This window comes from Anabrus simplex, chromosome 4 (genome assembly GCF_040414725.1).
Source record: "Anabrus simplex isolate iqAnaSimp1 chromosome 4, ASM4041472v1, whole genome shotgun sequence".
NCBI lineage: Eukaryota > Metazoa > Arthropoda > Insecta > Orthoptera > Tettigoniidae > Anabrus > Anabrus simplex.
This window is the reverse complement of record NC_090268.1, coordinates 34,810,075-34,824,882: the sequence shown is the minus strand read 5'-3', so window position 1 is coordinate 34,824,882 and position 14,808 is coordinate 34,810,075. Positions and strand designations below refer to the sequence as shown.

The 14,808-nt window shown below is 40.7% G+C and overlaps 1 protein-coding gene across 4 annotated transcripts in view; it reads left to right on the top strand.

Moving 5' to 3' along the window:
* The window catches only part of LOC137496883 (leucine-rich repeat-containing protein 70-like), a 129,720-nt gene that overhangs the window by 87,136 nt on the left and 27,776 nt on the right, over positions 1 to 14,808 (top strand). Inside the window, exon 1 of one of the 4 annotated variants that reach the window (XM_068227164.1) lies at positions 1,240 to 1,292. The exons of 2 other annotated variants lie outside the window; for them this stretch is intronic. Coding sequence is in view for 1 of the 2 variants with exons in the window: in XM_067145035.2 (XP_067001136.2) it covers positions 1,524 to 1,576 (53 nt within the window). In the remaining variant the exon portion in view is untranslated. Of the gene's footprint in view, positions 1 to 1,239; positions 1,293 to 1,486; positions 1,577 to 14,808 lie in introns of those variants that run through there. One more of the 4 variants, XM_067145035.2, reaches the window with a different exon arrangement.

Sequence of the window (14,808 nt, the reverse complement as noted above, 5' to 3'; positions counted from 1 at the left end):
TAGCATGTGTTCTTGTGTGTGCAACTGCGAAATTTGCACTTAGGCTAAGCTTGTAAACTTGAAATAATATACAATGAAATATGCATGTTTGGTTCTTAATGACTTTTTTAAAACTTCCGTATGATTTACTTGTTAATGTATGAAATTACTGGCCTGTCACAGCATATCCCATGCCGATATGGCGAAAAAAGATTCTGTAGGCTATGTGTTGTGGAAAATAGTTTCGTTTCTTGTGCATATTTTCCCGATTGTTATCAACTTGTTAGTGTTTTCAAGCATCGCTAACTTTTATAGAAACAGTCGCAGTCTTGACATTGAATTTGTCGGGGAATAACTCGTGGTTGTTTATAATGGAAAAGCACACTTTCTGTTCTCATTAGACACTTCTCTTGCTCAAACCTGTAGTTGAGAAACGCTATTCTGTGATTTCGTCAGGAGTAGATTACTCTTCATTCGCAATGGAAGAAAAATTCTACTCTCGTACTGTAGCCTACAACTGGTGTGCGGTTACCTCACATGTTTGGGGTGCAGTAGTGAAGTCTTGTAGTTTTCTACTTATTATAGAAACTCTCAAGCTGGCTAAGGTGTCTTGTACAAGTGTTGTGAGGTATCTAAATTTAATTTCACTGAAAAGGGAAGCTAGAGCCATCTCAACAATTAACCTGGGACGAAGTTTCAAGGTAATACAAAATAGATTTGTGAGAGCTAGGTCGTTACTTTTAGGTTTCTCTCAGCAATGCTCTCGAAGAAGGGGTGGCGATGTTGGGAGAAAACAGGGCTAAGATTGGGAAGGAAGCGACTGTGACCGTAATGCAGATACAACCCAGCATTTGCCTGGTGTGAACATGGGAAACGACGAAAAGCCTTATTGAGGGCTGTCGACAGTGGGGTTCGAGCACAGCATCTCCCGATCGCAAGCTAACAAGCTACAGTGTATGGTCTGATCCGTGCGGCCAACTCACTCGATCGTCTTACGAAATTCTTTGTATTGTATTCATACTTTAGCTCTCTCTACTTAGATCATAATTATCAGTATTTTTTTTATAGCCGGCCTGAGTAGCTCAGACGCTTCTGAGCCCAGCTTGGCAGGTTCGATCCTGGCCCTGTCCAGTGGTATTTGGAGATGCTCAGATACGTGAGCCTCATGTCCATATGGACAGAGAGATTGCTTAAAATGTGTGGGAAACGATAGCAGTCTTGCGTATTTACTGAACTTGATAAGATAGCATACGTAGTTGGTGACGATCTTGGAAGAAAGACCCCTTCTCATAATGTCAGGCTCGACTCTTCCAGTAAGTTGTGGTTATTTGTGAACTCAGGGAAAGTAGCGGTGAATTTCCCTTTTCCTACAATATCTGTATTAAGTTAGTTGCTGTGTCCTCGGTTCCACTTGCATGCTCATGGTTCTATGCTCATTTGTATCTTCAGACGAATGCGCGACGTGGATGAAACGTGTGAGACAACAGATTGTTAGTGTGTTTTGAGCCAGGCTATTCTCTGGTGATCAGTTGTAAATAGCGTACATGTTGGATACAGACAGTGATATTGAGCATTTCTTCTTTGTGTCCTGTTTCAGGTATGATAACATTTTCTTACGTGTATTGTATCATTCACTGCTGTGTTCTAGTTGCTTATATTCTGTTCGTGATGATGATGGTAATACAGTTAATTTGAATACTTTTGTTATGCTCGTACTGTAATTAGGGTACATAGACATAACTGAATCATTACCTGTCTGGAACATAGTTACAGCAGCATTAAAAAAAGAATGAAATGTGTAATGTAGGCCAGAGCAGTTTAATATTTATTTATTTATTTATTTATTTATTTATTTATTTATTTATTTATTTATTTATTTATTTATTTATTTATTTATTTATTTATTTATTTATTTATTTATTCGTTCAACCCTCTACCGTCTGAATGAAAGCAAAATCATTTTAGAAAAGAAGATCGTTTACAGTACTGTACCAGTTAGATTTTTTGTTGCCCCTTTTCTGTTATTGGCATCCTGGTCAATAAGCAGTTCTTTACTGCTATCGAAGGTCGAATCTCAGTTAATCCAATAAAGGGGCCAAAGCGCTTATTAAATGCAGCTTCCAGTTTTGCGCGCGACTCTTCACATATTTGTGATAGTCGTGGGTCCCCCCGTTTTGAGGCGAAATGTGAACCACTGGGACGTAACTTTTTACTTCAAACGGGCACGTTCATTGGCTGAGATTCGAACCGGTGACTTTCGAAGAATTCAATAACGATGTCACGTCATTTTATGTCGTGGAATTTTACAATATCTTGTGCAGGGAATGGTTTATATGAAAACCATGTGTACATCTTGCTTTTCCTAGGGTGCTTAAAAGTGGGACAGTCGTCACCATAAACACTTCGGAGTACATTCAGTTTTAAAGAAAATATTTTTATTTTGTTGTCGTACTCCAGTTGTATTTATTTAAACTTAACAGTACCATAGCAATTACAATGGTACTTGTTGATGTCAAGGCAGATTATTATTTATTTATTTATTTATTTATTTATTTATTTATTTATTTATTTATTTATTTATTTATTTATTTATTTATTTATTTATTTTCCTTAAATTGTAGGGGTGGTCCCACATACACCGAAGTGCCTCCATCTCCACATTTGTACATAAACTCTACTGAATATGTACATATAAACTTATGTAGACAATTTTTAAATTTACATATTTACACTCCAAACACTACCCTTAGAATAATAATTATCTTGATTTATCCTGAAAATATTAGAGTAAGAAGACCCAGTCATTTATACTCTCACTCATACCCCTGTATACACACTCATTCACAACCACTCCCACTCCCACACGCGCACGCATACACATTCCCCCCATACACCTGTACTTGCACCCATCCTTCTTGCAATTCTAATTTATGAAAATGAAAATCTACAACCTGTTTTCCAGTCTTTGACTGGGTCAGGGATGTAATGAATGAATCAGATATAGGCTGTTATTACGATGGGGTCGCCACTCCCAAAGTGATTTATATTAATGAGTGATAGATGCTATGAAATGAGTATGGAGAGTGTTGCTGGAATGAAAGATGACAGGGAAAACCGGAGTACTCAGAGAAAAACCTGTCCCGCCTCCGCTTTGTCCAGCACAAATCTCACATGGAGTGACCGGGATTTGAACCACGATATCCAGCGGTGAGAGGCCGACGCGCTGCCGTCTGAGCCACGGAGGCTTTTCAATTCTAATGTATACAAGCTATATACATCGCATATGGATATCTGTTTACATATACATTTTCTTTATTTCGCGGAGGAAGTGAGGAAGAGGAAGCAGCTTTACCTCATATGGTAGAAGCCCTTGCCTAAAACCCATTTAAATATGAGATTGTTCTAGCGAAGGGAGGGACAAGAGTAACTCCTTGGCCTCTTTTAACAGGGCGGCAATTGAGCTGCAGACGGTGGAAAGGGGAGAGGTGTGTGTTATCTGTCAGGGATTTCCTAAGGAAGGCTAAGTCTATTTGTGTACATAACGAGTTCACTGGTGTCAATGATCTGGCTGTGTTTAAGGGGATGTTAATTCTGCTCGTCGCTGGATACCCTCTAGTTTCCTCATATTTTCCGTTGTCGTTGGATGCCGGGAAGGAAGGAAGGAAGGAAGGACATATAGTAGTATGGGCCGCACTAGGGAAATATAAGGCCGTTCGTAGGGCTTTGCTTCTTCCTTCCGAGAGACATCTATGGACGAAACCTAGCGCTCTGTATGCCTTACACCTCACTTCCTCCACGTGTTTATTCCATTTCAGATTGTCCGTAATGTGAATACCGAGCAGTCTGATGGAATTAGAAGTCGGCAGTTGGATTCTACATAGAGTAGGTTGGTTCTGGAGTGGTTGTTTAGCTCTGCTTAGTCTTATATATTTACACTTCTTAATATGTATATACATTCTATTTACCTCACACCACAGAGCTATACTATCCAGATCCGATTGGAATTGTACAATATCATCACTGTTTTTCATGGCTCTGTAAATGACTGTGTCATCGGCATACTGCGCCTTGGTCTTATTTACACAATCCAGTAAGTCGAGAGCATAAATCGTGTACAGGAGGGGCCCTATCACACTGCCCTGAATTACTCCAGAAGTAATGGTGGTTTGGTCTGATTTGGTTCCTCCGTACACAACACATTGCGTTCGGCCCACCAAAAATGACCTCAACCATGACAGCAGTTTACCCTGAATGCCGTAGTTGCTAAGTTTTAACAGAAGTCTTTGATGTGGCATCTGGTCAAAAGCTTTGCCTCCAGTCCAGAGTCAGACAGTCTGTTTGTGAGACATCAATCTGCTCCAAAGAGAACTGCCAGTCATCAATGACTTTTGTTAAAAGTGTTGTGCAGGATTTTCCCGGAATGAAGCCGTGCTGGTTTGAGTTCAGCAGGTTTCTCTCCTTGAGAAAATCCAACGTACATTAATAGCAACTAGACGTTCCATACATTTACAGACCCCTGATGTTATAGAAACTGGGCGGTAATCATCTACGTTTTCCTTATCTCCATCTTTGAAAACCGGCACTACGTTGGCTTCTTTCCACTCCACAGGTACAGAGCCTGTATTAATGGAATTGTTGAAGAGCGGGCGCCAAGGCGACTGCACAATTCTTGACAATTCTTGCTGGCACTCGGTCCGAACCGGTCGCGGCATGAGGTCTTGTTTTCAGAAGGCTCTCCTTTACTTCCTTTGTTGAGAAATACAGATTGGTTAGAGGGACGAGAGGGGTAGATGTTATCCTTGAATATAGCATGTTCTCTTCCTCAGTAGGGACGGAGAAGTTACTTTTAAATTTCCTGTTGAAGGTGTCTGGGTCTGCAATTTCTTGTGGTGTGGAGACTGACGTACCGTTATGTTTAAATACAGATGGAGCTCTGTTGCAACCTTTACTTCTGAGAAAAGCCCAGAGTTCCTTGGAGTTGGTGTTGAGACTGTGGACGTAAGAATCGTAGGAATCTCTGATTTAGCCTTGTTCCTAGCCTGCCTGTATTTCTCCCACTCACAATCGGTTGGATTTCTTTTCCATTTCTGGCACAGGCCGTCCCTTCTTCGAATTTCTCGCACTATCTCCTGGTTATATTTACTATTGGTGTAGTTTCTTCTACGCATTGAAAGAAAATTTTCTTCCAGTCATTCCATATCGTGTTTGTCAGTGCTACCGGTGAAATCTGAGGTGAGAATGGGGAGGCGGTTGGTTAGTAAAGTGGATAGATCGTTCCAGTTTGTTAGGGAAAAATTATAAGCTGTTCTGGTATGGAGTTTGGGGATGGTTTTAAATGGGTCAGTGTTGCGAGAATTGACTGATAGTCACAGAATTCAGTATTAAGAGATTGGACGGACTGTGGTATGTTACTTAGGAAAAGATCAAGGGTTGAGCGTGTTGTTTACTTAATACGCGTGGCTTCGAACATTAATTGATGAAGGAATAAATCATAGAAAGCGGAAAGGAATTTATTGGCGAGGGGGTTATTTGGAACAGGTGCAGCATTTCTGGACCACGTAATTTCTAGGTTGAAATCACCGACAATATAAATGGCATCGTAATTTTGTTGTACATGTTGCACACGCTCGAGAGAGAGGATTAGTTCATCGTTCATTTCCGGCGACGACTTAGGGGCGCGATAAATTGATCCAATAAGGAATTTGTGTTTGTTGCACGCCACTTCCACCCACAGTGCTTCGACTGCTGTCTCCAGGTGATGAACTCGAGTTGGATGACATTCTGGCTTGGCTGGAATTAGAACTCCCCCTGCAGAGCGGTGGGATCGGTCCGTACGGAACAATATCAGCGAGTCAGGGAACACTTCTGAGTCATTAATTTTGCTGGACAACCATGTCTCATTGACACATACGATGGTCGGGTCAAGGCTTTCAAGCGATGCGTGGATATTTTGTAACCGTCCAGGTCGCATAATACTGCGCGCATTGAAGGCAAAAAGTGATATATTTTAATTTACAAATGTACATTTAGAATTATTTACTAAGTCAGTGGGCGTATCACTGATAACTGTAAAGAACGAGTCTGATAACGGCGGCATTTCACACTTCCAGCATAACCATGTACGGTAACCGTTCTTTATTTTTCTGAATTCAGACACTGAGACTTTTGCGCAGGTTCTATGTCCTTTTAGCAGTGGTGGACAAATAATTGGTTCCTCCTACCACTATTTCCGCAAATTGTGCACTGTTGTGGACGCGGGTTTAGTTCGATGTCCCCACTTAGGGCAAGTGCCAAGCACAACAGTGGCTGATTATCTACAGGCAGTCTGACAACACCGCTCCCGTCCCTTCGCCAAGGCCGACCTATGGCTGCCATCTGCAGACTTTCAGCACTGCACCACGTCAAACGGTTAGGAGTACTTTTTTCACTCACCAATAGTTTTTCCAATGGAATTATGTTTTCCAGGTATCCAGGAGGGTTATCTTTTTCAACTGCCTCTCTCAATATTTGCGTTATTTGGAGGAAATGAGACGCAAAACTGTACTACCTTAAGTTCTGAGAACTGTTAATTACACTGACAACTATTGAGAAAGTAGCGCTACTTTTCGTATATCGCAACATTGTCACAAAAAAAACACACACACACACAACTGGCATTTACAAAAATACCTTTGTTAGCCATATATACCTGTTTAATGTGCTGACCATCTCGGCGATTCCATTAAGTATGCATTTTTTTTTAAAGCTGGAAAAAGTCGGATTGGCCGGAAATTGAAGGTATTTCAACAACAGTACAGAATGTGTACGCTGCAATCAGAATTGTACTCGCTACTAAAAGTCCACATTTGTTTAATACTTACGAAGTAAAATCGTTTTGTTTTCATTCTTATTCATTATTCAAAACAAACAGTTCTTCAGTAGAGTTCTTCACTTGGTGTAAAATACAAATGACGTTAATTTATTCAGTATTTATTTAAATACTTTTAAATATTTGGAAAAGGTGGATATTTTCATTCAGAAGTAATATTCTTCTTCTGAACTTACGGAGTCGCGGGCGCGAACTGTGTCGTATTGTAGATTTGTACCTGTTACGGCCGTGCGCGTAGAGGCGCGCGGCTGTGAGCTTGCATCCGGGAGATAGTAGGTTCGAATCCCACTATCGGCAGCCCTGAAAATGGTTTTCCGTGGTTTCCCATTTTCACGCCAGGCAAATGCTGGGGCTGTACCTTAATTAAGGCCACGGCCGCTTCCTTCCAACTCCTAGGCCTTTCCTATCCCATCGTCGCCATAAGACCTATCTGTGTCGGCGCGACGTAAAGCCCCTAGCAGAAAAAAAAAAATGTACCTGTTACGGTCGGCTGCCCTTCCTGACACCAGCCCTATTTTCTGTTTCTGTGGTGGTTGGTAGTTTGGTAGGCTATGTTGTCTGAATATGAAGAGGAGTGTGTTGGGACAAACTCAAGTACCCTGTCCCTTACCCAGAAGAAATAATCAGACGCAATAAAAATATACGACCAGGCCGAGAATCGAAACCGGGCCCCTCTGAACTAAAGGTATCAACGCTGACTGTTTAGTCAAGGAGTCGGACCAAAGGTTCATACACCACCTTTTATTTTTTTTCACTAGCTATCAACAATAATGACTATCTAATTTTAAAACTGAATCTACGATTTTATGAATAAATGCAGTATTTAAGAATTCGCTGAACTCGAATTCAGATACCCTGATACTAAGTATGTGAAATTAGTTCAGTCTTCATGAGTCAATAATATGATATATTTGAGGCACCTTGATCGATATTGTGTTAAAACATGGGCTGGGCAAACCGTCGAAACCATTTAATATTTTTAAAATTCTTCAATGAGACCATTGTTTCAGAGTTTCCTTTATGCAGCTGTCGTGAGCATGAGTAACGTGATTTGCAAGTTCCTTCCAAGTAAGAGAATAATAATAATAATAATAATAATAATAATAATAATAATAATAATAATAATAATAATAGGCAGTTGTGTTTGTTTCGTAGATCTAGAGAAAGCATATGACAGGGTACCGAGGGAAAAGATGTTCGCCATACTGGGGGACTATGGAATTAAAGGTAGATTATTAACATCAATCAAAGGCATTTATGTTGACAATTGGGCTTCAGTGAGAATTGATGGTAGAATGAGTTCTTGGTTCAGGGTACTTACAGGAGTTGGACAAGGCTGTAATCATTCACCTTTGCTGTTCGTAGTTTACATGGATCATCTGCTGAAAGGTATAAAATGGCAGGGAGGGATTCAGTTAGGTGGAAATGTAGTAAGCAGTTTGGCCTATGCTGACGACTTGGTCTTAATGGCAGATTGTGCCGAAAGCCTGCATGTAATATCTTGGAACTTGAAAATAGGTGCAATGAGTATGGTATGAAAATTAGCCTCTCGAAGACTAAATTGATCTCAGTAGGTAAGAAATTCAACAGAATTGAATGTCAGATTGGTGATACAAAGCTACAACAGGTCGATAATTTCAAGTATTTAGGTTGTGTGTTCTCCCAGGATGGTAATATAGTAAGTGAGATTGAATCAAGGTGCCGTAAAGCTAATGCAGTGAGCTCGCAGTTGCGATCAACAGTATTTTATAAGAAGGAAGTCAGCTCCCAGACGAAACTATCTTTACATCGGTCTGTTTTCAGACCAACTTTGCTTTACGGGAGCGAAAGCTGGGTGGGCTCAGGATATCTTATTCATAAGTTAGAAGTAACAGACATGAAAGTAGCAAGAATGATTGTTGGTACAAACAGGTGGGAACAATGGCAGGAGGGTTCTCGGAATGAGGAGATAAAGGCTAATTTAGGAATGAAGTCGATGGATGAAGCTGTACGCATAAACCGGCTTCGGTGGTGGGGTCATGTGAGGTGAATGGAGGAGGATAGGTTACCTAGGAGAATAATGGACTCTGTTATGGAGGGTAAGAGAAGTAGAGGGAGACAAAGACGACGATGGTTAGACTCGGTTTCTAACTATTTAAAGATAAGAGGTATAGAACTAAATGAGGCCACAACACTAGTTGCAAATCGAGGATTGTGGCGACGTTTAGTAAATTCTCAGAGGCTTGCAGACTGAACGCTGAAAGGCATAACAGTCTATATTGATAATGTGTGTATGTATGAATAATAATAATAATAATAATAATAATAATAATAATAATAATAATAATATCTTTCTGAACCTTACCGACTGTTTGGAGAAGGCAATGTGCCATAATTTTGCCCCGCCGTTCTTGTGTATGCTGGTATATCTACCGATATGGGGCTCACTTTTATAAGCACCTGCCCAGTACCATCGAACCAGTATCTTTGGGTTGGAAGGCCAGCGGTCTCCCATATGAGCCACTCCGGTTAAGGACGACGGAGAAAATAATATGCGTGTGGGTTACTTACCTCTGCAGATGTATAACAGTATCTTTTGCACACTTTGTCTCTGTGGTTCGAAAGTTTCTGTGCAATCTTTCAATCGGTTATATCGTTTTGTAAAGTTATACTCTGCAGTCATGTGTATGGTAGCTTTGATGACGTTTGTCTGCATGAAACGACAGCTTCCATACTTTGCATTTGGCTGTGCGGGTAGGGGGTGGGGGGGGGGGGGGACGTGATAGCTACCAATGCGGCCGCAGTTCGAATCCTAGTCAAGGCATCTGAAATTTGTGTAATGAAAAGTCATGTCCTATGATTCGGAGTCAGGAGGTTCCGGGCTATTTGACTAACGTGACCATTAAGCTACACGATTGCTTTGGCGTATTTTGCTTTTGGAACATACTCTAAACGACGGAAAGTGAAGTTGCGTTTTGCAGTTGATTATTTCTCTTCCAGGGACAGTTTAGCCCTATTTTCTGTTTCTCCGATAATGTCAAGGTGAACACTGATATGCTCTCTCACCCATATGTTCCCCGTGTCCTAGCGCCCTTAGGATTCTAACAGTGAAAATAAATGACGACAACCGACCGTTGTTGTGGTCAGTAGCCGATTGACACCATTGCTGGCTTCTCACCAAGGTTGCCACGATTCGAATACCAGCTAATGCATGTGGGATTTTCTAAATGAAATGTCCCGTTCCCTTTGTTTGGGTTCCACGTAAAATTGAAACCTTATGGTCGTCATCACTATATCATCAGCCCTGTTAAACTACAAGCTTGATCCTTTCTTTATTATGTGTGAAAATTGTTACGAAGTCTTCATAATCTTCGGTCTGTATTCGGGAGATAGTAGGTTCGAACCCCACTGTGGGCAGCCCTGAAAATGATTTTCCGTGGTTTCCCGTGTTCTCACCAGGCAAATGCTTGGGCTGTACGTTAATTAAGTCCACGGCCGCTTCCTTCCCACTCCTAGCACTTTCCTGTCCCATCGTCGCCATAACACCTATCTGTGTCGGTGCGACGTAAAGCAACTAGCAAAAAAAAAATCTTCGGTATTCTCGTAAGAGGTCAGCTGACACACACACACATACGTATCCTGTATAGTTGCAGGGTCGAAGCTTAGCTCTCCGAATACCTGTCTGTGTCAAATACGCCACTTACACAGTTCGAAACCCAGTGCAACCATTGACATACGAGTTCTTAGTGTAGTAGTGGATTAAATATATATAGTAGTTGAAGAGATGTCAAACAAATTATTATTGTTAATATTATTGTTAATACTTTTTATTGTATTGCCTGCTGCCATTTCATGATGGATACAGTACTTTTGTATCCATCTCTTGGCACAGGCCAGACTAAAGTGTAGCTTCCACCGAAGTCCCAGTCTCATCCATGGCTGTGACAATATGGAAGCTGCTGGGGTATGGTTGGTGCTGAGTAATGACATTCAGAGCACGACTAATGCATCTGAGTGCTATGAAAGGTGTTGCTCATAGGATCAGTCGTGCTGCAATAACACTTTCTGACCCAGTGAAGAAAGCAATGGCAAACTACCTCACTCCTTGTCTAGCTTAGTACGGCTCATTTCGGTGCTGCCATTGGTTTTTGCGGTTTCCTTATACCCGCATAATCTTTGGTGGTGCTATTTGAGGATCCAACCAGCCTCTGGGCTGATGACCTAACAGACAGACAGACTTTTTATTGTAGTAGTAGTCGTGATAGTATAATATAATTTTAATTTGTTTTGATATGGGTTGTAAACTTGCCGAAGAACGCAATTTTATCATAGAATTGTTGTTCGTTAAATAAATAGTGAATAATTTCTATTCAGTTCGCCCGCAAGGAGCTTCATTAAGTATCTTAGATGGAAAATACAATGACAGTCAGAATTTTTCAGGCAGAATAATGTATACATGTAATACCCCTGTTATTTTTTTTTTTTAAAAAAAGAACAGGTAATAAATTCAAAATTACTAAACTCTGAATTTAATGCACTTCGTAGGTACTCTAATTATCCAATTGCGATTTATTGATGAGTTTACAAAGTAATAATACCGGTACGTTTTACTTATTTGAGATACGAAAATTTGCTGGTCAATATTTTTCGGACAGGAGATGTTTCGCTACGCGAGGCATGCTTTGCACTTGTTACGCGCTATGCAGGCAGGTCCCAGTCAGTGCCTTCCTCATACACAAAGCAGACGCAACGATTCGTGAGTGAAATGGGACGCAGAGGAAAGAACAGTACATTTGATCAAAGGCAATTATTGATATTCCATCATGGAAAAGGGAAGAGATGTCGACAAATCGCAGATTTGCTGAACATGAAGAAAAGTACTGTTACAAATTTCAAGACAGAATTGAAAATTTGCCACAGACAGGTCGCCCGAGGGTCCTTACTAGGAGACAAGAGAGGGCAGTAGTAAGAAAAGTGAAAAGATATCCACATCTTACTACAGCCACTATTGCTGCTGCAGCTGAGAGCGAGTTTGAAAAGATCAGTGAAAGTACAATCCGGAGGGTGTTTTATAGAGGTGGTTATCACGGGCGAACTGCAAGAAGGAAGCCCTATATCAACAAAATAAAAAGGGATCAAGCAGCAACGGTTTGCTAAGGAGCATCTTAGCTAAGATATGAACTGGTGGAAAACTAATTTTCTGCGATGAATCGAAATTCAATGATTCTGGCTCAGATGGACGCATTATACTTTGGAGACAGCCCAATAAAGATTTTGAAGAAAGAAATACGAAGGCAACGGTAAAACATGGAGGGGGACATGTTATGGTGTGGGGCTGTATGTCGGCTTAAGGAGTAGGTGAGATGGTTTTTATAGATGAAAACACGGACCACCGCCAGTATCTCCAGATTTTAAAAAGCAACCTGAAGAAAATTTGGGAGTTGGGACTGTTTTATATTTTATCAGGACAACGACCCGAAACATACGCCCTATAATGTACGGCTATGGTGGTTGTACAACTGTCCTAAAGTTGTGAATTCTCCCCAACAAAGTCCTGATATTAACCCCATAGAGAATTTATGGGATATACTGGAAAACAACATCCGGAAACTTCCCATAAATTCCAAAGCTAATGTGAAAAGACGACTGCAAGAGGAGTGGGAAAAATTGTTCCATTCTACCACAAGAAGACCCGCGGAGAGCATGCCGAGACGCCTGACTGAAGTGCTTCGCAGGAAGACAAGAATCACGAAGTATTAATATTCCTACATGGACTCCATCCTTCATATTTTTGTTGTACTTGCGCATTTTTGTGAACAGGCAATTTTGTATTGTTGTAATCACATTCATAAGTTTCAAATTTGTTGTGTATCATGAAATGAAGTACATGTTTACTTTTGGTGTCTGTATGTGTAACTATTCATTCTGAAGTAAGCAAAATTAAACTATATATGTTTGTTATTAATCTCTTTTTTTTTAATTTTGAAGGAACTCTGCCTGTCCGAAAAATTATGACGGTCACTGTACGTAGCCTATAATCTAGCCGACACTCGGATGGAGTTGACCCAAGAGTGTAAATCAGATGAAAGTAACGAATAGTAGACATTGTCTGTGATTTTAAGTTCCCATAAACAAACTTGAGACAGCATAGCCATAGCTTATAATTCAAGACTACTACCGGGCGAGTTGGCCGTGCGCGTAGAAGCGCGCGGCTGTGAGCTTGCATTCGGGAAATAGTAGGTTCGAATCCCACTATCGACAGCCCTGAAGATGGTTTTCCGTGGTTTCCCATTTTCACACCAGGTAAATGCTGGGGCTGTACCTTAATTAAGGCCACGGCCGCTTCCTTCCAACTCCTAGGCCTTTCCTATCCCATCGTCGCCATAAGACCTATCTGTGTCGGTGCGACGTAAAGCCCCTAACAAAAAAAGATTCAAGACTATGTGCAAAACTTAATGCCCTCAAGATTAAGGTAGGCCCACATATATCCTAACTTCCGCATGCTGTTGCTGAGGTTGACCTTACAGAAACTGAAGAGAAACCATACCTGTTTTTATCGACACACGAAGCATACATTAATTTTAATGGAGAACTTACCAGGCTTGACAATGTAAACTGAGACAACTTGCGTGTGTGTCACGTTTCTCTGCGAGTTCCGATATAAATTGAGACGAATCTTCGCAGCGAGGTTTTACAACCGGATGCCCTTCCTTACGTCAACCTCATCAGAGGAATTAATGAGATTAAATACATTACAGGATATGTTAGTAGGAAGGGTGAAGGTAGAAAACGGCGGCTACACATAGATTACTACTGTCGGATATCAAGGAGAGGCTGCTCCATCCAAGGGACTAATTAACCATCAACAGCGTCATATGCCCTCGCTCCATATGAACACTGCGGAGAGTTTTGCTTTCAGCACGCAATCTGGTGATTAGAAATGTAAACCACCACTTCTTCCACCCTGTCGGCAGACCATATAGACTTGACGCCTTAACGATCATGGCTAGCAGGCGGGCAGCAAACAGTAACTCACGCCAAATTTTGAAGCAAGTACTAAAAGAACTGAATTTACTGATACTCTACTAACTACAGTTTTTATTGTTTTCAAATGTTCTCCAGAGTTCCAAAATGACGTCCTCTTAGGACATGTTTCAATTTCGGGAAAAGGAGAAAGTCACAAGGACCCAAATCACGTGAATAGGGGGGTTGAGAAACAACAGTAATGCCTTTTAAGGTCAAAAAAAATCTCTGATAGAAATGGCCGTGTGACACGGGGCATTGTCATGATGAAGCATCTACTTGTCTGCAATGTCTGGTCTCACACGAATCACTCTTTTCCTGAGCCTTTCAAGGACACTTTTATTTAAAACACTTGGTTGACAGTTTGTCCTGGTGGAACAAATTCTTTGTGCACGTTACCCTTACTGTCAAAAAAAAAAAAAATCAGCATGGTCTTGATCTTTGATTTGCTCATTCGACATTTCTTTGGCCGACGAGATGACCAAGTGTGCCACTCTTCGCTTTGTCGCTTTGTTTCAGGATCGTACTCACGTATCCAGGATTCATCACCTGTGATCACTAGGGAGCGGATTTTTATGTGCTAAAAATGTGAAAAATATTTATTTTTTATGTGATGAAAAACTTTAAAATATGTGATAAAAAATGTAAATTATTTTCCTTTAAATATCACATAACTACTCGCGCTCAAGAAATAAATAAGTATAATGTTTTGTATTAGAATATGGTGCTACCAAACGTGCTCCTTAAGACAAAATGGTGTCTGTGTATGGAAACGTGCTGTATGGTATATTAATTTTTGATACGCCAGAGTAGATATTATGAATTGTTATTTTTTTAAAGGTAATGTTTTGTTTAAATATGGCAAAAGCAACCTATCATCTTTGAAAAAATAGTACCAGTTCGTACTCGCCCATCACACGCTGGAATATTAGTTGCTAGAAGTAGTCTCAGAATTACAG